The sequence below is a fragment of the Lytechinus variegatus genome, chromosome 12 (genome assembly GCF_018143015.1).
Source record: "Lytechinus variegatus isolate NC3 chromosome 12, Lvar_3.0, whole genome shotgun sequence".
NCBI classification, from domain to species: Eukaryota; Metazoa; Echinodermata; class Echinoidea; order Temnopleuroida; family Toxopneustidae; genus Lytechinus; species Lytechinus variegatus.
The window spans coordinates 22,930,000-22,957,962 of record NC_054751.1 but is presented as its reverse complement, the minus strand read 5'-3'; the positions used below and the strand labels follow the sequence as shown (position 1 = coordinate 22,957,962).

General features: G+C 35.6%; 1 protein-coding gene across 4 annotated transcripts in view; it reads left to right on the top strand.

Moving 5' to 3' along the window:
• LOC121425306 (leucine zipper putative tumor suppressor 2-like) overlaps positions 1 to 23,932 on the top strand; it is a 59,045-nt gene extending 35,113 nt beyond the window's left edge. For 2 of the 4 annotated variants that reach the window (XM_041621331.1, XM_041621332.1), the window contains exons 3-7: positions 11,694 to 12,021; positions 12,560 to 13,225; positions 15,313 to 15,327; positions 17,201 to 17,377; positions 21,250 to 23,932. In XM_041621331.1, coding sequence (XP_041477265.1) covers positions 11,731 to 12,021; positions 12,560 to 13,225; positions 15,313 to 15,327; positions 17,201 to 17,377; positions 21,250 to 22,812 — 2,712 coding nt within the window. In that variant the 5' untranslated portion in view covers positions 11,694 to 11,730 and the 3' untranslated portion in view covers positions 22,813 to 23,932. Of the gene's footprint in view, positions 1 to 112; positions 1,068 to 11,693; positions 12,022 to 12,559; positions 13,226 to 15,312; positions 15,328 to 17,200; positions 17,378 to 21,249 lie in introns of those variants that run through there. The other 2 variants (XM_041621333.1, XM_041621334.1) reach the window with 2 other exon arrangements.
• The last annotated feature ends 4,031 nt before the right edge of the window (positions 23,933 to 27,963 follow it).

The window sequence follows — 27,963 nt, the reverse complement described above, 5'->3', positions numbered from 1 at the left end:
GATGAGTTCATGCTCCAAAAACGTAACATGAATCATTACACTCAACAGTGTACAATTAATTTTAGGGGAAATAATATTATATCTGATGTTTTTCTGATGTACATGTATTAAGCGCTATATGAAAGCGGAATATAATTAATTAGTTTATTAGCAAATTCAATACTACATATTTATGTGGAAATAAGAACTATTGAATTCACTGATTTAAGCATTTTTTAAGGGGGGGGGGGGGGTTGATAAGCTGTCCAGAGTTAATGATTGCAGAATATTCTTTCGAAGTTTAGGACAATCTTATTATCAGATGATGGAAAAAAGAGCTTGAGTAAACCCGCAAGAACATAAGGGACCATTATCTCAAGGTACTTCTTTTCTTTCTTGAGGAACAGTTAGTTGACACATATACATCTCAATTATTAAAAGCTCAAAGTACAAATTACACTTAACCAAGGTTGAAAAGAACAAGACATCTTACAGGACACTTTAGAAAAGCTAAGCCATCCCTTTTGTAATAGGTCCGTGCATTTGACAGAGTTCCAGGCCTCTTTTGTTCATCCTGAGAAGAGCCCTTGTGAGTCATTGAGTCATTAAAGGTGTCCATCATCCATAACCCCCACCCCTCATACCTCTTGTTACCCGCCCATTCAGCGATCAGAATCGCGGTATTATGAGGGGGTCAAAATCGCTCCTGACTAGATGCTAAATAAGTCTGTCTTGGGGTGAAAAGGACCTGTTATTGGCTGCCGAAAGCTCTGTTTGTTTGATGGGCTGACTGGTGTTCAGTACGAAACTTGTGAATTCCTGCAGTTACTCCTGTGTATACTGTAGGCCTACCTGTTGTTTCTTTTTGTGAGAGGCGACTGGTATTGTTCATTTGTTGGAATAATTGGAGTTTTAGTATGGAAAAAACACATGCATGATACTATACTCCTCGCTATACATGTAGATTGAGGCTAAGGTGTGGAGACAAAGAGGAAATTGTTTTGTCAAAGATAAATTTTGGATTTACTTTTTGAACAGTGGCCTCTCCAGGGTTGATCGTCAGAGTTTACAAGGAATGCATTATATCTGTAAGTAATATAAAGTGATACACCTATAAACATATTGAAAAATATTTGAATTATTGTATGTACATTTATACATTTGACCATTTATTTAGCATTTTAGGTCTGAAATTATCTATCAACCATAATCAAAATTTGAATCCGAGATTCCAGAAAAAGTTCAGTTTACCATTATCAGCACAGATAATAATAAATAAGCAACATTAATTAATACAATGTTTCAAAGTGGATGGAATGTTTCTTTCAAACCATTTGATGAGCTGTATACTAATACCCTGTCTTTAGTGCGGGTACCCTGATCGGACGCTCAAGCATTCATGGAATTTCTTCCTGCCGGGTAGGCCTACCCATTTACTACTCCTGGATAGAGAGTGGCAAACATAACCCCTTGCCAAAGGATGCGAGTGCTGTGGTGGATTCGAACCCTGGACCTCCTGATTCAAAATCCAGTGACTTATCCACTGAGCCACAACACCTCTTATCTGCAGATCATGCAGATGAGGAATGTTACCAGTAGTTGCACAATAGAACCTGTAATAATTCTACCACTCAAGGGGTAATTCAAAGGGAGATGATAAAATGTTGTTTTTACATAGTTAAGCGGAGACAAAAATAAGGCGATTCCAAGACTCACAGGCTATTTTTTACCAAATATTTGAAAAAGAAAAAGTTACCAGGACAGTGTTATTTTGTGTGGGTGGACAGAACTTTTGGGAGTTATAAATCTTGATAGGTAGGACTGGGGGCAGAGGCCATGCTTTCAAATCATAGAAACTAAATATTAAATATCTTTGGAATGAGTAATATCACTTGAGACTTTCCTCTGGCAAAAAGCAATAATTCATCAAAATCTCACCCAATATTGAATAAAGTCTGCTGTTTGATATGAATTCCTTGACCCCACAGCCCTCATAAAACTTATAAAATTTCTGTAAAAGCCCTTGTAATCTGTATTCACACGGCAAGGTAAAACTGTTACTATTATTAGTTTCTTGGTATTTACATTTTTTTACATAAGATAAAACACACATCACAAAATATACATCTGTAAATATGACCCTTTTTATTAATGGAATATAGTCTCTATGCCAAAATAGTATGATCACATAGTCAGTTAAAATGTGAGCAAAAATGATGGATGCAAAAGGAATCGATAAAAAGGATTGATTTTTACATGAAAAAAAAAAAGAAAATAAAACTAATGAATTTTGTTTGTCTTTGTGTTTGTCCCGGGGGGAGGGGGGCCACTTCCATTGACGAGTGGATACCATGCGCGACCGTGACGTCTCGAAAAGCACCCTAAACACGTATTTTCCACATTTTGAAAATGCACCCCCACAAGTATTGGCGTGTGAAACCCTACCCTTGACAAGTATTGGAAACAAAACGATACTCTTGACAAGTATTCCCTGAAATGAACCCCTAAACAAATACAGTGATATGACACGAGTCCGTCGGTCGTCGTTTTTACTTTTAGTATTTAGGCCTACACATCATTATTTTGGTTTAGTACGGCCCCACCTTCCACACGTCGTGCAAATCGGACTCTAAACACGTAGTGCATCCTTTATGAAACATTTTCATTTTGTTTTATCATCCCCGCAAATTCGACCCTAAACACGTAGCTTTCCTAATGAAATAGATACCCTTTTTCATTATTTTTGTGTTTTTGACACCCTTATCACGTTACGTACGTATCGTGCCCTATCTTGAAAAAGACATCCTTTTAACGTGTCTTTTTGGTCGCGCATGGTATCCACTTGTCAATGTAAGTGGCTCCCCCCCCCCCCGTGTTTGTGTTAATGTATGAAAATATGAAAATACTATTTTTTTCTATTTTGAAAAAAATCTGTAGTGTAGATCAGTCTCCTGTAACCTTGCCTCAGCTTAAATTTGGGTCAGAAAGAAGGCCATCCATAAAACGTGTTAATACTTGTTTTCAGAAACTGAAATTGAAAGAAAACAAGTGTTGACATTCCAGTAGGGGAATATAGACCAACAAGGGTAATGTTTCCCTGGAGAATGATAGCAATATTAGGGACTGTTTTGGGAAGGTTCTGCAATTAAAAAAAAAAGTGAGTCAGTCTGAATAAAAAGTAAAAATTACATCATGACTCCTGTAATTCATAAGGTAGTACCATTTATGCTGCACTTTTAGAGAAAATAGCTCTTTTTATTTTGTTCTTTCCATATCGTATTAAGATACATGTATGATATCTAGATATTAGGCAAATTGATGGTTTGTACAGCTTGCCTTTATGACAGTGCTAATCAACATTTTACCTCGCATTACAGTGCTCATTACTTGTCTGAAGTCAATTTCTTCTACATGAGAATCATCATATGGTGAAATATTCAGAACTCCGCTTTACCTTTAATCAGAGTCACAAGTGCGTGGATTTTTATTTGTGTTCAACGCCTTGATGTGTATCACTGTCTGCACGATCTTTGCGTCATAGCTTGTCATGGTCATACATGTGAAATTGGCACAACAGATGTAAACAACCCAGAATAATTACCTGAGCACTGGAAAAGAAATCAAAACAATGGAAAAGAATTCCATGTTTATTGATCGTGAAATGAGTAAATGTCAATATTTTCCATAAGAGACATTGGATGGAATGTTTCTTTCAAACCATCTGATAATGAGCATTCATAAAATTCACTTTGTGTGTAGAAATTTTAATGTTGGTATACAACATGTCAAGTTGTTTTTGAAAATGTCGGAATGTGGTCATTTCATAAAAAATCTACTGAATTTGGCCTTTAATAAACCAGTGAGTTTTCATCATGATTTAATATTACAGGATTTTAACTATTAAAAAAGACAGAATAATTATGAACATTGTTATCTATAGGTGGTTTCAAACCGCCTCGATCACAAGAATCCCCGTTAAATTACGAGAACTTTTTAAGGCTAAAAAATACCCGTTAATTATTCCTGCATTCACACCGCCCCGAAACACATCCTTCGGGATAAGTTCCCGAAGTTACGAGCATGCGCAGTATGGTCTGATAAGCAGGCAAGGGGCGAGATTCAAAATCACTAGCCCAGCAGCCACCCAAGCCGCCGCGCCCAACGACACGCTGGGCTAAAAGTTCCCGTAATTTGCTTTCACATTACCAAAATACCTGCGACCTTGGAAAAATCCCCACGAAAGTTCTCGTAATTTCACCAAGTACCTACTATTTAGCGGGTATTTTCTTTCGGGGAAATTACGCGTAGTTTGCTTTCACATTACCAAAATACCTGGTATTTTCTGATCGGGGTAAATTTCCCGATCAGAGAATACCTGGAACTGGCGAACTTCGAGGCGGTCTGAAACCACCTTATAAGATGGATTCATAGTAGGCCTACATTGCACCTGATGCATAGGGCCTATATTTTGTGAGTGGTTTTTAAATATAGAGTTTGAGAAATTTGGGTACATTTTTCTAGTTATTTGTTTATTCAGTTTTGTGTATTGGGTATGATTGATAAGATTATTATGTCAACTGGCTCTCCTCACCTCTGATATGGGTACCTCATCCTGAAAATGCAACCAGAGCATATTTTCATAATCACCATATCATATACACACATGGAGATAAACAGCCAGTGATTTCCAGTAGGCCTACAACTATACATATGCCCACTTTTCCTTTCATAATACGGAATGAAGGAATGTTTACTGAAGTCTGACTGTCCAAATATTCTTCACACAGCAGCAAATTAAAACTTGAAATTAATGCCAAAACATATATAGCCTACATTATTGAAACACAGGTGATTATTAGGGCAATTGAAATTTGAAAGCAATAAATTACTGTATACAGCAATGCTGACTGCTTAATGAAAGAAGACAAAAAAGTATTGAGCTATCTAATGAGATGTACATTCAATTTTTTTCTCCCCCCCCCCCCCCATCATAGGCCCTGCTATTCTGAAAACAAAACAAATCACTAATTTTTGACATGATTTTGCCAACTGAAATATATTTACTAGTATGAGGAAGATCTCTCTTCTGATGAAGTGTTGTGTAGTGAAGATCATTAATAATAATGATAAATATAGGGTAGTTATATTGCGCACATATCCACCTTGTTGATGCTCAAGGCACTCCTATATTACCCGGCTAAGCTAGGCGTAATCATTGCCTATAGGCCGATTTGAAATTCCAGTTGCAACTATTTGATTATCTTTCAGAGATCATAAAGAGATTCTGTATTTAATAATGTGTTTTGGACACTGCTTCATGGATTGAATGTAATATCGTCTTTAAAAACAGTGAAATGTTCTTCAACCAACCTTTTTCAAATGAATTATGAACTCAAAATGTCTATTGTCTAATTTATGTTCATATAGCCTAGAATGTAAGGGGAAGAGGGGGATCTAAGTTTTTAATCTTTCTATTACATGTATCTTGATATAGTTAGCATCATGTATTAAGTCTATTAATCTAATGAATTATTCACAAAAACATCTGGCCCCTGTGGGATATTTTCCCATGCCCTAATCGGCAGCACATGTTGGCTTCATGCAAGAACTATGTTACAAGGGAGACTCACATTCAAGCTCATCTTACATAGATTTCAAGCTCCTTGATTTTATTTGCTCATACACGTGGGAAATTATTGGAACTGACAATCAAAATTTTGTAACTTTTATAACTTGGGAGGTGAAATTTTGGGAAAATATCATTACCCTCACTTGTCCTCATTAGAATATCTGTGTCATTTCTTCAGATTTATTTTTGAGACTCCTTGTATTCATTTTGCATTATTGTCACTTATTGTATCTTCCTCTTTCTTTTTCTGTCATTCTCTAGGTATCATTATTTTTATCTTTTCTCTGCTATTTCAATCCTTTCTGGATTTTTTCCTTCTCTCTATATTAAAGCTCTCATTTTAGATATATTTCTGTTGATTCTCATTTAGATGTTCTCACTGTACTTTTTGTTCTCACATGTAGTATCTTCCTCTTGTCTCCTGCATCCACATCTTCACCCTATCTGTGAATAAAATCCTTCACTCTAACTCACTATGTAAACTCCACACTTATCTACTAAAGATAAAAGCTCATTAGCATTTAATGAACCATCTCCCCATTAAGTATGAAGCTTAGGCTGGGGAGTAATTAATTAGCCGGAGGGTATTTCTTATGCCTTTATGATTGCTAGCTTATTGCCTGGAGAATTTGATTGGCATCATCATTATTGTAAGTTCACTCTCCTTTTGGAGTTTGTTTCTTTGTGCTTTCCTTTGAAGAAGTGTCATAATACCTTCTAATTCATTTTCGATGGACTGGAATGGAAATGAACTGCTCTATAATTGTATTTTTCTTTTTCTGCAATAGGTTTTTCAAGATAACTAAGGAATACATTCTGACTGTAAACTCTAGTTGACTCTTAAAATTTTGTAAAAATTCAAAATGAATAGATTTGTATATTTTCATTACAGGATTTCATGTAAAAATGTTACAAGGAGTTTTGACATGTTAAAACATGATTCAGTAAAGAAAAAACATTCTTTATCGTATTGTGATGAATAAAAGTTTATATTTGTGAATTTATGTTGAGAATAGCTTGAAAAAAAACCTACAAAAAATCAGCTTCGATGGAATGAAAATTAACCACATTTTGGGGTTTAATCATTTATCAGGTTTTCTTTTAATTCAGACATGATAAAGAAAAGAGAGATATGACACAAAAGGTGCCATTTCTCTTTAAACAACATAATTCAACAAAAATATATTCTGTCCATATACATGTATGTTGATTTTTTAAAAATATTTCTTTGTCAACTGATAACTTGTATTTATAGCGGATCATCTGATCTTTGATTATTTAACCCCAAAAATGTGTTCTTCACTTAGATTTGGATTTTTTATCATTTTTTTTACAGTAATTTTCTCTATTCTCTTGTATTCTGTTTTTTCGTAGTATGTGAACTCCATCCAATTTCATGAAAGTGATGTATGGATTTTATAATTGTTCACCACTTACGCAGTTCACTTCAGGTTGTTATTACGAAATCATGCGACCCAGTTTCTCCCTAGTTTGTGTATTATTTCAATTCCCAGGCATACTTGTAATAATGACATTGGCATACACAGTATAATTACATTGTAATGAAGACACGTCGAGGCAATGACGAGTTCCAAGGGTAGTACATATGGAGCTCTCTGTTCAGTGTTGGTTAGCTGATAATGAGCGTGACCTTTTTGGCTTTGAGTGCCTGGATGATTGTTTTATTAAATTTCAGAGATCATGCTTATATCAGAAGGATAGAGCATTGAAGTTTGCTCTTGCAAGACAACTCGGAATAAAATCAGCTATGAAGTTGAGATATCCTTGCATTTGAAGTATACTTGATGAGATTTTAAAAGCATGATGAGATGATTTAAAGCATGACCAAAAAACTATACATTTTTCTTTAATAATTGTGAGGAAATTAAGCAAATTGATTTTAATTTTTTTCAGTGATATGAATGTTTAGTATAAATTGGTTTCATGAAAATGAAAAATCAGGGGTTCACATAAAATGTAAGAAGGCAAGAGAAGGGTAAATAACCAACATGGAGGTCAGAAAATATGTATTTGTAATTGTAAAGGACAGTATATACCAAAGTTGATCATTATTTTCCTATGATATTGATAACTTCGGACTATTGATATTGACTTTAGGCCTCTGTATGTATATACTTCCCCTAGTCAACTTGTATTAGGCCTAACCTCTCAGATTCTGGAGAGTGAATTACTTTTTTTTTACTATAGGTTAATGCTCTTTAATATAAATATTTCCTCTCTGCACTTTAATAGTACTGAAAATAATATTGTGGACTACTTTTATTTATTGCCTGGTCTGCATTTTTATATCAATACTATTTGATGGTAAATTACTGGAAGGGGTAGCCTATAAAAATGAAAAGAAAGATTATAGTTCTTAGGGCCTTGCCTTTTCATCATAGCCATTTTTGACAAGGGTAGTTATATAGTACAAAGAAGGCAATTTTGAGGTGACCCATATAAAATATTTTAAAATATATAACCAGGACATTGAGTCAGAGTGTCACACAGCCCCACACCCATTATTAAACCTCCTTGATTGTTTGACTGGATATAGATAGATCAGGGGCCTAAGTTTTACAAAACGTGCAATTTTAACTTTGTCTTTATAAAAATCACCATGGTAACAGTTTTAAACAGTCAAACAGTTTTATTTGTGAAACTTGGACTAAGGGTGTGAAAGAATGGTCCAGGTTTCCCCCCCAAAAAAAAAAAATAAAAAATAAAAAATAAATGAATAAATAAATAAATAAATAAAATATATGAATGAATGAAATAAACAATTGAAAACAAATACTGAAATAAAGGTTATGCAAGCAATAAAGCAATGAACAGCATAAACATTAAACTTATATTACATAATATACAGGATCCTGTGTAGAAACACAACTTTGCTCTTAAGATAGAAATCAATGTACAAAGCTTGATTCTCCCTTTTTTAGGGTGGGGGTACTTCATGAACACAATTTGAACACTTTGAAAACTTGAAAACTTTTTGTAGCCCTCTGGTTTTGACATGCACTTGTTGAATGCAAACAAGGTCAAGAACGCTTCGTTGTTGACCCCTAGACCTAAAAATGACTGCAGATCCTAGACCGATTGATTGAGTCACAAACCAAACACCTTTGAGCCCCTGGATGTAGTCTGTCTATTCCAACTTTGATTTTAAAAAAGCAGTATTCCTTGTCAACCCCACCCCCTCTTAAAAAACAACAAAGACATGCATACTCAGCACAAATCTCCTATGTAATAAAAATTGAATTCAAACCATGGAAAACGGACTGTAGTTACCAGAGCGTTGAAACTAATATTCTATTATAGTATTAATGAAATTAATTGTAACTTCATTCCATGAAAATGGAGAGGAGAGACCTGTGGGTCACAGTTCTGTGTGCACGCCCTTCTAGGCGACCCAGATTGGCTGGCTCCTCCAATGCGCCTTTGAATGTCTGACAGATATATGGCGCTATACAAATGCTGTGCATCATCATTATCATCATCAAAATCTAACAATCTAAATATGTGAATTTCAATGATTTTCAACTTTTCATTTCAGAAGATGCTTCTGTGAACTGCGGAGATATATTTAATGGATATGCTTTGAAATGAAATGTTAAAGAGGGCCCAGAAAAATTTTGTTTGGAACTTTGAAATGTACAATAAATGTGTCATTCTATGAGCTGTTACTTAAAATAAAATCATCAGAGATGAGAGACTACACATGCAACATGTAGTATTTGATCAACAAAAACTCAAAAGAAATTATATTTGCTCACAATACAAAATCAAACTTGGAGGGAAAAATCATGGATTTCATCTTTCCGACTGGCAACATTTGGCAACAACTTGAAATTTGAAGTGCTGATAAAGATCAAAGCCAATAACTATTCTAAAATCCAGAACATACAATAGGGCTCAAAGGTCAGTATTATTCAAACATTTCCCTTATTTTTTGCTTTGTTTTCATATGAGTTTATTACAGAAATGTATAAAGATTTACTGATGGAAACAGAAATTGCATTGCCACATGCTGTTGAAAGGTAGGGGGGGTGGATTGAATTATCCCCCACGACTTCAAATTATTATTAATTTGTTGGTCATTACACTATTCTGTTCTCTTTTTTTTCATATCTCACAACAAATATTAAGGTTCTCATTAAACATTTCAAAGTTTTTCAAATGTTAAGACAAAGGTCCTAGTTCTAGTTCTGACTTCTTTTGCAAGGGATCAAGAATGTTGTATATTTCATTTTGGGGGGATTTAAAGAATTAAGGAGTGGAAGATTCTGATAATTATTCTAGGCCAAATTAAAATATTTCTTGCTTATTGGCCCATGTCATAAGATATAAATACAATATAATTTGAACCATCACAATCACTGCAGTATAACCCTGTTTTATTGAACAGTATTCAAGGAAATCCCAGTGAAATTCAATGATATTAAGTAAATATATCACTGCAACACTGATCATAAAAGATTGAATCGGATCAAAAGCTTTGGCGCGGTGTGGCCAAGGTATACGCTAAACCACAGACCAAAAAAAAAAGAAAAAGAAAATCCCACCTATTATTGGGATCAGTATGAATAGATGGAGAGATTCGGTGAACATTCAAGTGGTTTTTACCTGGTATATTGACTTGTATGGTGAATATTTAACAGTATCGCTATCAAATAGGCCATGATAACACCAGAGTGAAAGAAATGTGGTTATTATTAGTCAGTGGCCGATCTTGCCAAAAATAAAAGGTCATTTTTTCTGGAGGATACACTCATCACATGTCTGTTATGATGCAAGTACAGGTATAGTCAAAACATTTTTTTTTTTTATTGAAAAGCATTTATACTTGTTATAATGACTGTTTTTTAGTTGAGTCAATCCTCATCAAATCACCTGATTTTATTTCACCATGATGGTTTGGGGGAAATCTTGATAGATTTGTTATTGTATTCAATGATTCAGTTCAACATATATGCTTTTTCCTACACTTTCTTCTACGCTTAACATGTACATGTATACAGGCATATTAATGAGAGAGAATAATATGAAGCCATTATCCTGCTCTGCAATATATGTCTTTACTTGTAGTTTTTTTTTATAATTACACATATCTCTTGCTCTTGAAACACTTAAAGAAACCATCACACCATTATTAATATCAAGCATGTTACAGTGTTACACTGGGTGTGTCCACTGTCCAGTTCACTGTTCATTAGAATATAAAAACACATTAAACAGTAAACTAATAAATGAAATGATAAATATGCACAGGAGAACCATCGTGAATTTGTGATAAATTCTGTGATAAATTCTCATTTAAATTTGATAAAAACAATGTCAATGATCTTTCAAAAGACAAATATACTTGTTGATATGTCATGGGAAGCATCAATAAATATTCCTGACTTGAATAGTCATTTTCCATTGTTTGCCAGACATGACTTCATGATCGGCCATGCTAAGCAATGCTTGCCCATCAAGCTGTGTACACACAGTGTTCAACTAACAAAGCATGCTTAAAAGTGTATGTGTAAACACTGGAGAACTGTCACTTTTTGCAGCATAATTCCCTCAAAAATATTTTTCAAGAATGTCAAAAATGAAAATTGTGGAGAGGAGATGGAATAATCCGGAAATGTCCATCTTGGTCATACTTGTTTTCAGACTGTTTTTTTCTTCATTATTATTGATTCTGGAGTGAAAGAATTTGTTTTGTCCATGATTGTCTCTGCCTTTCACACCATGATTGTTTGAAAAGGGGGCATACATGTAGGAAGTGTTGACATGTAATGCAATTGGTTCTCTTGCATTCTAATTCCATACAATGATTGTGATCATGATGATTGAGAGTCTCCACTTGCCTGGAATTGTATGATTTTCTAGTAAAGAAAAGATGAGATTAGTTTCAAAGCTGTTTTTTCTGCTAGTCTTGTGATCTTGTTTTCTTCCTTTTACCTCCACTGGTCTATTTATTTTGGCATACATTATTTTCTTTTCATTTTATTTTATTAATCCCCTAGAGGAAAGGTTTGGTTGCAATTAGAAATAAATTATTTTCAATTTCAATTTCTATTGATATTTTCAGAGACACCATTGATCGATGGCTGAGTTGAGTGTTGAGTATGGCAGCGTGTGATATGGTCACATCTTCCTCTTCCACATCGTACGGACTTCATCAAGCCTCTCTGATTCACATCCCACCATCATCGGCCGACCAATCACCTACCACCGTCCTCAGCAATGGCACCATGGGTAGCACCAGCAGTCTACTGGCAGACAGTGGTTACCGTGGCTACAGCGACACCACCACAAACAGCAACAGTTCTGTCTTTGAGGAGCCCCCTGCCCCCAACGACGACACCGAGTCGATAGGTCCCCCAAAGCTCACTCCAATTAGTGGAAAGCTTGAAAAGGTGAAGACCTTTGGTTGACAGATTGTACTTGCTGGTACATTCAGAGATTTAAGAGTGCTGCCTGCTGGAAAGGAATTAAATCACAAATAAAGTCCTTGTTGCTCTTAAGGGACAGATTCTAAAAGGCATATTGCTGAGATAATGTAATGAGGAATAAAAAGTAATCAAAATATCCTTTGGTATTAATAGTGATCAATCAATGCCTTTTATCTAATTTTAAATGAACTTGATCATCATAATCTTTATTCCTTGATGGCAATGCCTTTGTCAGAAAGCAATGGGTTGAACTGCATATTACATCTAGAGATTCATTTAGTCAGTAAAGGGCTGTTTGTGATATTTAGGCTTAAAGTAAACAGCTGTGATGTTTGAATAAGGTTAACCAGAAAGTATAATCTATCTTGTAACTTTGTGCCTCAGATCCTGTCACAGTGCCTGGTGAATAACATTGTGCATTGCTTATATACCCATACAATGTATTTAATTTTCTTTACAATTTAATAGAATAACTGCTATATTTCTATTTCCCCCCATTCAGACCAAAGAAAAAAAGCTGATCAAACCCATCGCTGTCAGGTTTGCATCTCCAAACACTTCTCCCACAGACACATACAAACAGATCTCTCCTCAGTCTCCCTCGTTATCGGATACCATGGCAACGTACTCGCATCCTCCTGATATCCTGATGACCAACAATAACCATGGTTTCTCTGCCGGGAAGCACTTTGGCAAACCACCCACCAAGGCCATGTCTCTACAGGACATCACTCCGATGCAGCAGACGTATAGAACAAACGGGCACCAAAGCAACCATAGTTCCAACGGCCACCACCAGTCCACGCTCCCCCACAAGGGTGATGCCTCCCAACGCTCTGCTCTGCACCAGAAACTCCAGCAGGCGCAGTCTCTGAATTTCATCAACCGCGGTGGTGGCTGGGCGAACATCCATCAGAGTGGAACCGTCCCCGGGAAGATCGGCAATGGAGGGCGTCACCGCAGCCATAGCCAGTCCATGTACCCTGGAGATGGACAGCGCCCCCTAGTGGCCTCGCATGGGCAGGACACTAAGCAACATAGCCATCCTAACCTGACATCGCCAAGGAACTACGGGGAAGACCATGTCTATGCTCCAGTCTCGGTTTCATCGGTACCTGAGGAATCAGATTTGGCAGAAGAGAATAGGATCCTAAGGAATAAAGTTCAGGTAATAGTTATACCCAATACTGGATCCCGGGGAGAGTTTCATGAACGACTGGTCTGATATTCTCTATTACACATACCATATTAGCAATAGAACACCTGTGCTACTCAACCAATCAGAGTTGAAGAAGGTTGTCAGATCTGAAAAACTTGTCAAATTAAAAATGCCAATAAAATGCTTTAAAAAAATCCTTCAGGTTTCATATATGGACAAGACAGACAGATTCACATCGCCATGGATAAACACACACACACCCCAAATGACAGTTTTCAAAACTATCTATAAAAAACTTATCAATTTGAATGGAAAGGCCAGAAGCACCTGCATCAAGAATTTTGCAACATTTTTGTTGAAAATTCTTTTCTTGGGATCTTGCAGTCAATAAAGTAGGAAATATTTACGCAATCCTTTATCTATGTAATCAAGTTTAGAATGTTATTTAGCCCACCAATCAGTAATACCTCGGTCATATTTTCTCTGCGGCGGCCATACAGTGAGTCGAAAACAGCCTTCTTTGAACAATTTTTATAATAGCTACATATAGTTGGTTTTAATAAAAATGAATAAAACGGCTGTTTTCATAATGCTTCACCTGTTTCAGATATTGCAGTTTGGGGTCATTTGCATTGGGCCCCATTTACTGTTAAGGTATATAAGGAAACATTACAACTTGACATTTTCCTTTTCTTTTAATTTTAGAAATGTAAATAAAAATAAATAAGGGGTAAATATTAAAAAGTTATCCTACAAATCCTTGTAATGATCCTTGTAAACAACAGTTGTAGAGTCAGTCAGTCATCGTGTCACTTTACTGATGTGAGAACAACTGTTAACGGCAGATAACGCCTTCGTAATGCCTCAGAGTGAAACCTTGTACCTTAACAAAGTACAAATCACCATTATACATCAAGGGGGCATTTCATGTAACAAGATTATCAGTGATTGTCACTGACAACTGTTATAGTCTACTGAAATCCTTGCATCTGATTGGCTAAGAGCAAGTTTGTCGGTGAAAATCACTGAGAAGATTCTTCATGAAACACTCCCCAGACCATCATAGTTTGTGAATCACTGACAACTGTTAAAATCTACAGATATCCTTGCTTCTGATTGGCTGAGGGCTAGTTTGTCAGCGACAAGGTGCTTTATGAAACACTCCCTTAGACCTTGTAGCTTGCCATTATGCAATCCTCAAACAATCAATTGATCCATGTTCATCTGATTGAGAGTCAGTCAGTCCGTCGTGTATTTATAATGGCGTGACTAATCACCTCAGAGATGACATACTAAAGTGCCACTGTAGATATGTTGTAGAGGATTTTACAGACAGGAAACAGAGCTCCAAGAACCAAGCAAAGAATTGTATTTTCTGGATTCGGTGGAGTGCAAGTTGACAACTACTGATCGTTTATTCTCACTTCCTGTGGGCACCATATTTTTTTGTATTTGCAACGTTTTAACCATGTTGCCTGTTGAGGAGATAGACGAAGAAAAGGTGAATTTGGTTCTGTTACTCAAACATAGCACATCTCAATCTCATGAGGTAGTATGTATTTGCATTGAGGTTTTAAGAAAGAATGTGATGACAATCTGTGGGAATATGGTCAGTGTAACAAGCATTTTTACATTATGATCTGACCGGGGGCCAGTCACATATAAAATACAATCAGTTATTATTAATTGTATCTCTTTGTTTTACATAGCCCAGAATATCATTTGTATGTTTATATCCATAAAATTATTTTATTATAGGCTATGCTAAAAAATACAAATTATTGTAAATCTATAGAAGTATGGGTGAAGAAAGAAACCCTAATTTTATGTTCTTGTGATGTAAAAAATAATTGAGATGGTCTGATGTAGTTCATAGGAGTAAAATAAATCTTTTCTGGTAATTATGTTGATTAATACTGCATGCAGGATGCATCCTTTGAGTTGAAACCATAGAACCACTGGATTTGTGCATGAATTAGTTTACAGATTTCCATCATTGCAATATTGACATCTCATTTGTTGTCGACAATTGATTGAATGGTCTTTCAACTATTAAATAGATCATTGTCTTTATCTTTTTATTAATTTTCTTCTAGAACAAGCATGATCAGGTTAGTTGTGTGAATTATTTCAAATGTTTTGATCTTTTGCTGTCATGCACTGCTTCACCAATCATATTTATTTTCTGGATTAAATCTAGATGATTTCACTGCTCTCAGTCACATGCACATCACATCCATGTACTATGGGGTACAATGCTTCACCTGCTAAATTACATAGCAAGCTCATCAGACAAAATTTTCAGAAATAAACAGCTTCAATCTGTGACGGCAGGGGCATAGCTGATGGTAATCGTCAGGAGGTGCAAGAATGTCTTCTGTCAAGCACAAAAATGCAGTTTTCCTTCGCACTTTCCCATCAAAATTTGCCTGACAAGCCCCCCCCCCCTCAATAGACAAACTGCATCTCCACACCATAGGTTTGAAGTTAATGATGCAAATACAGGTTGATTGAAACTTAAACCCCAAAACAAACCATTTGAACAACATTTGCTTTTATTTGCTTCATTATGGTTTGCAAAATTTTGTCAATATTTTTTCTTAATATATTTTTATCACACTGGGTAACTGGTCATTATTTTTAGCTTTGCACTTTTGTTACTTTTTCCTGCTGTTTGATTTAATCCAATTATTGTGATATCGCAACTTCTGAGCACTTTTGTGGTATTGGCGGTTTCTTTTTTGCTGTGTATCTGTTTGTGATTTATGTTCACCAAAAGTCAGTCATTTTAGTTTTATATTTTGTTTGCTTGAAATAAGATTTTAAAAATGAATGCCTGCAATCTACTGATATTCAAATAAGATGTTAATGCTATCGTTCACTTGAATTCATAGGAATTATCAGTACTATATGATGTAAAAAGGGAAAGGAGGATAATATTTCCACTATACTTACTGAAAAAATGCAAATAGGCATTAAATTACTTTAAAGACCACTGATATTAATAAAGCATTATTTTCCCTCATCTTTAATAGAATTATTAAAACCTTAAACTACAAGAATAATGCAATAATATTGAATTAAAAAAACTATAAATTTTATTTGAAGTTATTAGAAGTCTTGATTCTTATTCTGTTGCCCTGCTTCAACAATACTTTTGAAGTACAACATAGATGTAAGATTCAGGGGAATATAAAAGATTTAAAAAGTTAGGGCACACCACTGCTAATTATCTATTCATAGGTAAAGGTAATAAATGATGGAAACATTTTTCATTTATCACCATCTTACCATGACCCATTACATCATCATGATAAATGATTACTGCTCGCTGCTTTTCTGTTGACAGCTGTCATCACCTTCCTGCTAGTCTTCCTCCTTAAGACCCATTGAATTCAAACCATTAAAGCTTCTGTGTTAGCTCCTTGAATCAAACTCTCCATTACTCTCTTCTGACTCATGAAACACGGGAGGAATATTCATCCTCTCCGAAGTTGGTTTGGCAAATTGGAGCTTCTTGTGTTTGTGGAGTTGCAGTCGTTTGAGCAGTTTTTACAAAAGTTTTTCACATTTGGAGCTTTTTATATGAATTTTGGATCAGCAAGTGGTGAATGTGTATTATGTGGCTTCGAAGTGCTTTCATTTTGAAAAGAGAGGTATTGTGCTATTTATGATTTTGTTTAATCAATGTATGACTTGTTTTATTTCTATTCCCTTTTTGCTCTTTCTAAATATTTTGATATTTTATCTCTTACTTTCTATCTTCTTTCTACTATCGCTTGCTTTATCTTACCTCTCCATTTTATCACAATTTTCTTTTCTCTTTTCTGTTTTCTAAATTTATCCTTTGTCTTTCTCTCTCCCTCTCTCAACTTCTCTTTCTCCTTCTCTCACCCTTTCTCGCTCTTTTTTTCTGTTGTCATCTCACTCGTTCCTACTTCTTCCTCTCTCTCCCCCATCTCCGCTCTATTCTATCTTCCACAGGACATGAAGCACCAGCTTGTGACGATGCGGGACACGATGGAGGTCAACGAGCAGACCATCTTCCAGGTCCAGGATGAGAAACGGCGGGACTACGAGGGCCGCATCAACCGTCTCCAGACCCAGCTCCAGCAGGAGAAGGATTCCTCTCTCTCACAGCAGAGATCCCAACAGCAAGAGGTAGGAGATAGATTCTCACGAAAATACATTCTCCATACTCATTTTCCCCTTTACATCGAATCATCTGTATTATGTAGGTCAGGCAAAAAATGTATTTTTTAGGGGGCTGTTTCACAACCCATTGCCTAATTCTGCAACATCAGATGAGCTTTAACAGTACAGGGAATTGGGAATGAAGGGGCCCTCATATATTTTTTTACCTGATATCGTTATCTGTTTGGTTTGGTCAATTATCATCAGATTCAATTACCCTGCAGCACGATCAAATTTTTTTTTCAATATTTCACGTTGCCTAGTAGAATACTACATAGATGTGTTATGATAGTCTGTGCTCAGAGCAAGATTGGCTGTGGAGTAAAGCAGTACAAGACACTTGCTTGAACTTGACTAACTTTGCCTAGCATATCACCTTTTGGTGACGACAATTTGGGTTTCCCTCAAACAGCATCTTTGCCATATAGTGGACAAGCAGTTAATGTTTCACCCCACTGACTTAGCGTGCAGTGACCACAAAGCAGGTTACCATGACATTTTGTAAGTGCAAAAGTCACTGCAAAACGAAAATCTGTATTGATCAGAGGAAAAATTTAGAAATTTTATTTCCCGAGCTAACTTTTTTTCAGCTCAACAGCCCAAATTTGTGACACTATAAATTCAGTTTACATTAGACCCTATGGAACTTTGAGGGGTTTTCTTTTAGTTTTCTAGGGCTATTGATATGGGCTTTTCAGGGTGAATTTGCCCTGAGCCCCAATTTTTTCCTTCTATTATCCTGCTGTAGGGTAATTTAGGCAAGTGATCGTAACTAACCAAACCAAACAGGTACCCACATCATGGAATAGACCCAAATTATGAGATATGTGACATTCAAATATGAGCAATAATCAGGAATACTTGAGAGAGTCTATCTCTTTTACCTGCTTGCACATTGATTCACTTTTAATATAGTGATGTTAAAAGGAATCAAAATGTTGTGCTCGTCAATACTGATTATAAAATTACAAAATCTTTATATGAGGATAAAAATAATTGTTAACTGCTTCAAGAAAACTTTGTTGTGTGGTATGTTGTCTCCATCTCACTCAGCACAAGAAATGTTAACTCATTAAGTATATATTATACCATCATAGTCACAGACTTTATCATCCATATTGATGCATACTGGATAATTGGTTGTAATTTTCTCATTAAGAATTCTATGATCCTCTTCCTTATTGGTTATTAAGCGCAATTTCCACCAGAATAGGATTATTCAATATTTACCGTAAGCTGTCACTTTATGTGTGACTCTATTAAGCATGGTCTGTCATGGGTGATAGAGTCAAATGACTTAATAGCTATATTTCCCGTATCGTTTTCTCTGAGATTTAGGAGAGGGATATGAACAAATGAGTTATTCAATATGCTTATAATCTTAAGGGTAATTTTTTACAGAATTTTGAAATTTTGACTAGAAAATTATTTATGCTAATTTATGCAAAATTTATTCATTAATCACAAAAAAAATGTTTTTTCTCCTTCATTTGTTGATCAGTTTCAATTTTGTTTGCTCTAAATGAAAGCTCTAGGTGGGGATACAAAATTTCAACGCAGAATTTTGAAACTCATTAGATATGCTGATTTATGCATATTTTTCAAAACTCACTAAGAAATTCTTATTTATTTCTTAACTTATTTTGATTTTTTTTTTGTTCCATCTGAGAGCTACATGAGATTCACCAAGGTTCTACACAGAATTTAGAAATTTTGACTAGAAAATTAGTTATGCTAATTTATACAAAATTTATTCATAAATCACAAAAAAAATGCTTCTTTTATGTAATTTCTTCATAAATTTCAATTTTGTTTCCTCAGTTTATGTCACCAATATAATTCACTACAGTGTCAACTGGGCTGAAATTAACTTTTGTGTTAAATCGTGGTGAGATGGCGGATGAGCTCCACGTCATTGATGTGCTAGTTTTTCTTTTCATGTAGAGGGAAATACACACATAAAATAACACCATATCCATATGGGCAATATCTGGATAACAGTTTTCATGATGACACTTTATTAATCACTTCATTCTCTGGACACATGGGTGCCGTGGGTCTTTATAACAGATTCCAATAGCTTCCTGTTCAGTTTGTTCATTTAATGAAATGAATATATAGAGCAGCCAATGCAACAGGTGGGATGGGCAGGAAATAGAATGAATGCTCTAATTATCATCAAGGAGGTTAGAAATCCTCTAAGTGTCATACTGTGTTTGACCCGAATGACTGAGGACTTAATTGTGAATGTCAAAGAGCTTTCAGAGCACTCTTGACTACAGGAGCATTGGGTCCTGCAAAGTGCAAGTCATGGAAGATTTTAGAAGGATAGAATATGGCAAGCTGAATGGGTTCATGTAACCGTTTGGCCACATGAGCCTGTTTCATAAAACCCTTTTGCAGGTTATGAATGACTTAATGAAGGATAGAATATAGCAAGCTAATCGTGTTTATGACCTTTTTGACCACATGATCCTGTTTCATAAAAACGCTCTGCAAGTTATGAAGGAGTTTATGAAGGATAGAATATACACTGTAACAGGCTGAATGGGGTCATAACCCTTTTACTACATGAGCCTAAGTTCTGTTTACTAAAACCATTTGGCAAGTTATGAAAGACTTTATGAAGGATAGAATATGGCAAGCTAATTGCGTTTCATTACCTTTTTGACTACGTGATCCTGTTTCATAAAAGCATTTGGCAAGTTATGAATGACTTTATGAAGTATAGAATATGGCAAGATAAGTGCGTTCATGACCTTTTTTACTTCACGATCCTGTTTCTTAAAAACGCTCTGCAAGTTATGAAGGAGATTATGAAGGATAAAATATACACTGTAACAGGCTGAATGGGTTCATAACCCTTTTACTACATAAGCCTAAGTTCTGTTTCATAAAACCATTCCTCGCTGTATGTATGAATGAGTTATGAAGGATAGAACATGGTAAGCTCATTGGGCTACACAATACTTGTATTTTTAATTGCAATTGCTCCAGTTAATGGATTAACGATGTCAAAATTAGGCAAATTTACATTTGACAAAATGAGAGGTACCATATCCATTCCTAGTACATGTAATTAAAGGTCAAGTTCACCTCAGAAAAATGTTGATTTGAATCAATAGAGAAAAATCAGACAAGGACAATGCTGAAAATTTCATCAAAATCGGATGTAAAATAAGAAAGTTATGACATTTCAAAGTTTCGCTTATGTTTAACAAACTAGTTATATGAACGAGCCAGTTACATCCAAATGAGAGAGTCGATGATGTCACTCACTCACTATTTCTTTTGTTTTTTATTGTTTGAATTATACAATATTTCAATTTTTACATCCAAACAATCAAGTACAAGTCCCTAATATGCACATTGTATTGATTGAAAGTCAAGTTGTATTTGAATCATTTGAGCTATGCTTGACCATAAGTCTTTTTGCAACAGGCCCTAAACTGTTTGAGACAAAATGGAGTCATTAAATAGTTTTGAAGGTGACAAATGATAGAGGATCCTCATACACTGAGCATCCAGTGGGCAGACCACATTAGTGACTCAGCGCAGTGGCATGATCCCACATACCTGTCAGAACAATTCTGTGTCAGTACTATTTTGCAACATCATAGATATCTTGATTAACAGCTGATCACTTGGTGAAAAATGTTTTATAAAATGCCCTTCTTTAAAGCACACAATGACTTGAATTGAAAATCAGTATATCATAATTATTCTATTTTCTTAATTGTGGAAAGGTGTTCTGAAATTATGGATAATGTATTATGAATAATTTGTCAAGGATGAAAAAATTTCACATACGTTTCTGTATTCTTTGGTGTCCTCTGCAGATTTACAGACTAGAGCAGGATAGGAAACAGTTGAAGCTGAGGCTTGAGGACCTACAGAAAGAACTTTCAAGACTCAAAGACAATGGCAAGAAGGTGGAGGAACAACAATCAGTATTAGCTGAAAGCCAGCAAGAAATCACAAACAAACGATACGAGATCAAGCGTCTCGAGGAAAGCGTGAAGCGATCTAAAGACGAACTGCAATACGAAAAGGAGAATGTGAAGCGATTGCAAATCGAGTTGGACAAAGCGAGGTTGCAAGTGACTAAAAGGACCAGTGGTGGCCAGCAGCATTTGTTGAGTAAGAAGGAATCAGAGTTGTTACAGGTGAAGGCTGATGCCAAAAAGACAATGGACCAAAGGGACAGCTTGATGCTGAGGGTAAAGAACCAGGGTGATGAGATTGATAGATTGGGGGCGCTTGTCAAGACAAAAGAACAAGAACTGGCCCAGGAAAGATGTGAAGTGGCATACTTGAAAGAGGTCAATGAAAGAATGACCAGTGCGCTGAAAGAGAAGGAAGAGAAAGTTGAAAAGACAAAAGGAAGCGTGGAGGGTAGTTCTCATAATTCGAAAAAGATTGATGTAGTTGAACTTGAGCTTGGTAGGACAGTGGAAAAATTACAGCAGCTGCAGACTGAGAAAGACATGGAGTCTGCTCGGTTGCAGAAGAGAATCGCAGAGAAAGATGCTGATATTAAGAGACTTCAAGGAAGATTACGAGAGCGTGGAAAGGGGAACGAGCGTAATGGTGTTGATAATAAGACAAATCCTACCCAGAGACGTCTTGAACAGGATAGATTAGAACTGCAAGCAAAGTTAGTGAAGCGAGAGCAAGAGCTCAAGCAAGCGAGGCAACAGGTATTGACGCTTCAAACACAAGAGCGTAACTCGGGTCCAGCACTGTCAAACTCTATACTTCAGAAGAAGGAAGCAGAGTTGAAAGCATGTCAGGAGAAACTCCACCAACGGCACGCAGAAATCACCTACATCAGGGAAAAACTTGGTGAACGAGATGCAGAAATGACTGCCTTGAAAGTGAAACTTGACAGGGTACATAGACAACACCCTGAGAATGGTCGAAGGTCAGGCTCTTTAGACAGGGAACTGTCTGGAACACGAGCAGCAAAACAGCAGCTTGAATCGCATGTAAAATCCCTCCAGGAAGAGAACGCTCGTCTCAAGGAAAAACTTAGTCGGGTGGCTGTAGGGGTGAGGACACTCTCTGAAAGCCATTTGAACCTTGCAAAACTATCCATGGTACCCTCGGTTCCAGACAAACCAAAGTTTGAGCGTACGGATCCCAAGGCTGTTGGTCAGCTCCAAAAGGAGGTTGCCAGTTTAAAGCAGGAGATATCACGTTTGAATGAAGACAAGGAGAAGCAAACGGCAGAGTTTCGCCAAGAGCACGGTATCTGGCAGGAGGAGAAACATCGGGTCATCGCCTACCAGAAGCAGCTGCAGCTCAACTATGTGCAGATGTGCCAGAAAAATAAAAAGCTGGAACAAGAAGTCCAACAACTGACCAAAGAACTTGACAATGAGGAAGTCATACAGTGTTAGTGATGATCTTCTTATGCTTTAAAGGGTCAGTTTGTATGCAGTCCATTCCATGCATTCAGCTAGATGTTTTGGTGATTGTTGGAAGAATGTATCTCTGAGTCTTCTCATTTCCAAGAGTATCAGTGAGGTAAAGATATTCCTGCTCAGAAACAAAAACAGATGTAATGGTTCTCAAAATCTCCAATACAAGAGTCGCTCATGATTGCCTAGAGGATTCAATTTAACAATGTTTACAGGAAAGAGGTCTTGAGTAGCAGCATAGTTTAATAAGGAAGAGTAATGTTCAAGTGTTTTTTTATATTAATGAAGCAGTAATATACACTGCAGATCAGCTATGGTAGGGTGAATGACCCACTTGGATAGGAACTGGGCAACAGGTTCGGATAGACATATTTTATTCTAAAAATAAGACCATGATAGCTATCCACTGCCAAGAATGAGATTACGCCTCTGGATCTATAACAGAATTATAGTGGATTTGGCTTTAAAAGTTATAGTCACTGCCACATATTACACACATTGTTTTACCTGGAAGTTTACCAGAGGATTTATTAACAGATGTGCATAAATTATAACACAGCAAATTGCAAAAGAAATGTAAGATACAAGTAATTATATTTTCTGCAATTAACTTTTTTACTGTAATTTTGAAAGTAAACTTTGAAAGTTAGTCAAATAAAAATTATAAACAATTATACTCTCTGACTTCACCTAATATTCCAAATGTATAATACTAATTTTTGCATTGAAATTAATTTAATGTGTGTAATTCCGGTTTGAATATTACTCTGTTTATAGCTATTGATAACCACAAACAGCATTCCGTTCACTCTTTTCAAAAGAGATCAATGTTTGTTTTTTTTAAATAGGGATGTCAAACATAACAAAATTGATTTTAACAATTATTGGGACGTGATAATTGCATTAATAATCATCACATCCAATTTCTACTACTTTCTCATTTTTATTGTGATTGTGTATGGATTTCTGCAAGTGAAATATGTGTAGATTTATGCAAGTTTTGGGTAATAAGTCTTCATAAATTTTATGGTTAAAAAATGTAAACATACAACTCAACATTTCAACTGCAAAAGTGTATTTATGATTGTGAACTCTGATAGTATTAGGGTCATTCCATCTGGATTCACCCAGTGGTTGCACCCGACCGTCTCAGAATTCGTTGTAAATTGGTACACATAAAATTCACCATGGCTCACGCACAAAACAAAAAAATTAGTCGAATCGGTCCGTCGGTTCTCGCGCTACGGCCCGCCGGTTTCTCCTTGTTTTGACAAAAATGGGCGTGACCTTCAACTTTCAATGGCCATTGCGTCGTAACATGTGGACCAATTTTCATGAAACTGGTACCAATCAAAAGGAAATTCAGAGAGGAATCCAAAACATTCATCAAATAATGTATTGGAGCGATTTATAAGGTCGTGACCCTTGACCTTTACTTTGACCTTGAATTTGACCCCCGGACAAATAATTTTTTGACTTGATTTTCGTGTATGTTAATTATTTGTATGATATTGACAAAATATGTTAAAACCAATGATGATATTTTATTTCTTCACCTTTAAAAACTCTTCCAAAGATACCATGAAATTTCACTCTAGTCCCACATACTGATATTCATGTTAGTAAAGTGTTCACCAGTTACATGATTTCTTCCAATCTTAAGTCATAATATGCAAACACATGATAAGAAATTAAGCTCATCAGTTCGCAACTGAAACATTAAACATTTATCCTCATGAATAGGTATCTGTTTAGGCATTTTGATGTTCAGCAATATATATCATATATATATATATATATTATGGGAGCCTTAAATAAGCATATACTCAACAATTTGATAAGAAAACTAAACACTTTACTAACACAAATATATATATATATATATATGATATATATTGCAGAACATCAAAATGCCTAAGCAGATACCTATTCATGAGCATAAATGTTTAATGTTTCATTTGTGAAATGATGAGCTTAATTTCTTTTCATGTGTTTGCATACTGTGACTTAAGATTGGAAGAAATCATGTAACTGGTGAACACTTTACTAACATGAATATCAGTATGTGGGACTAGAGTGAAATTTCATGGTATCTTTGGAAGAGTTTTTAAAGGTGAAGAAATAAAATATCATCATTGGTTTTAACATATTTTGTCAATATCATACAAATAATTAACATACACGAAAATCAAGTCAAAAAATTATTTGTCCAGGGGTCAAATTCAAGGTCAAAGTAAAGGTCAAGGGTCACGACCTTATAAATCGCTCCAATACATTATTTGATGCATGTTTTGGATTCCTCTCTGAATTTCCTTTTGATTGGTACCAGTTTCGTGAAAATTGGTCCACATGTTACGACGCAATGGCCATTGAAAGTTGAAGGTCACGCCCATTTTTGTCAAAACAAGGAGAAACCGGCGGGCCGTAGCGCGAGAACCGACGGACCGATTTGACTAATTTTTTTGTTTTGTGCGTGAGCCATGGTGAATTTTATGTGTACCAATTTACAACGAATTCTGAGAGGGTCGGGTGCAAAATTGCACTTTCATTGGGTGAATTGGCATGGAATGACCTATTACTCAATATATTTTTAGACAGATTTTTTTTATGAGCTTGGTATTCTGTTCACCATAGTTTTCTATACAGTAGATTATTATGCAAATCATGCTTGATGTAAATAGTTGGTCTTCCATGGCAACTCATAGGATCTTTTTTTCTGGCAGATAACAAATCATGACATTAAACTACTCAATGATATACAGTACATTTTGAATATCTGCTTGCACCGATTGCACAATGAATATACTGTAGTTGCAGTCATTTTCCATTTATTGTGTAGTCCCCCTCTTATACAATGGATGTGATTATGATGACTGACACTTTCAACGGGTCATTCATATTATGTTGGACAAAAATACTAGGAATGGTCTTGGTCTGAATTGAAATATTGTAACAATGTAACAAAGCAAGTTTAAAGGTTAATTATAGGTAAATAAGTTCATGCTACCTATGTGGGGAAGTTGAACAGATTGGATCAAGTTACATGGTTTAAACTATAATTTCATTGTTAGTAGAGCCATTGTGTATGATTATTTGCATTTTATAACATAAATATATATTTCTATCAACTACCGGTACTCAAACATTGAAATTAATTTCTGAGACAAAATGGGTCATGTCACTACAATTACTGACATGACTGTCAGTGATTTATTGTTATTACAGCTGTCTATTTTTTGCATGGGTTGATGAACAATTTATTATTTTATAGAGATTTATGATAATGGTGCTTACACATACAGGTGAAAATGATATGTTTGTTTTATATTTTCAACAGCAATGAAATGGTTGAAACTGTCGACGGTTGAAAGTGGTCCGATATATGATGGTATATTTTGAACAATGAACACATTTGGCGATAAGATGTGAGGGAATGCAAGATACAGTGTATAGCCTCCTTTTGATTGATATTCTTACTGATAGTCTTTTGTATGTATTTTTTAGTAATAATTGATCTTTCCATGTTGTAAAACTGTTATACAGAATACATTTCTTTGTCTTATTGTACTCTTTAAAATATTGTTCTATTTATTTATTTTCCTCTGTTTATGCCCGCTTTTCTCTTGCCCCGTTCTATTGTTGTATCTTCATCTCCATTTGAAGTCCTATATTTCTTTCACATTCTCTCGCACTATTTCAGAGCTGCCAAGTACCAGGTAGTACAGATTTTCAGTATTTAGTACTGAAAAATAAGAATACTGATGGTTTCATGCAAAACACTGATATCTAAAGTTTCTGTTTAATGTGTTGTCTTATGGCATTTCATTGAAAATACTGATGTCCTCGTCAAAATACTGATTTTCAGCTTTAAAAATACTGAAATGTCCTTTTTCAGGTTGGCAGCTCTGCTATTTTCACACACACAAAATCTCTTCACATTTTTCCTTCTCACTCCTCTCTTTTTACCCCCCTCATTTTCTTTTTAAGTTGCCACCTTTCTCCTTTTGTGACTGTACTAGTTTTTATGTTGAATATCCATATACATGTATGTGTGTACCATAACTTTGGTATTAGTATGTCGTCAAATTTCATTTTACGAGGGGAGCGCATTAGACCATAGCTTTCACATACAGTTGAACCTGGCTCCAGTGTAGTAAAAGCTGCTTATAAATGTAACTCAAAAAGTGAACACAATTTCTGAATGTGCGGTTTTAATTGGTTGAAATTCAAATTGCATTTTATTTGTGGAGTTTGATTTGATTGAAACTCTTCTTGCAGCAGTTCCCTTATGTTACAAATGAGATTAAAAAAAAAATCTTAATTCCCTTTGAACTGCCATTTTAGTAAGCAAATTGAGAATCCCATGCAGGATACATTTAGTACATCATAGCACTAGATGCCCATTTATATGACCTGAAAAACTGTTTTTATATTTGTCATACTTCTTCATCAAACTGCTCAAAACTTCACTGCCGTATTCCTCTTGGTCTATTCAAAGCTATATTCAGGGTGGACTTCCTTCTAAACTCCACTTCAGATTCTATTTATTGCTACAGTTAATCTAGTAGATTTTATACAACTCATACAAACAAAGATTCTTGTGATTTGATTGGTTGAAAGCCATTTTTTGCTGCATGCGAATTTAATTTTCCATTACATGGCAACCATACATTTTTATTTTTCCATTGTACGGTTGAGCTCTCTCCCTTGGTGTGTACAAATGAGCATGTGTATGTACATACATTTTGTGTTTGCGTGCATCGAAGTAAGCGCATCAACAAGGCTGACTGTACGCACTTAGATTCATGACTCGACGCATGTTACAAAAGAATGAAAACTGCTTTCACACAAAGGGAAAAATAATCGTGTTATCAGAGAAAATGAGTTGCCAAAGGCAAATATATATTCCATCTTTTTATTTCTTCTATTTTGTCAATAACGCGATCTAGAAGAGTCGTATAAATCAAATGGTGCATGTATTCATTCGTCCATTATGCGACCTATCCATACTTGAGGCTGTGCATGTTCATTATATCGCACGCAGCCTAACAGCTTCATTCAGTGAACAGAGCCTCAACTCAAGTGAGGATAAATCGCATAATGGACTCCTGTGCGTGCATCGTTAGTACA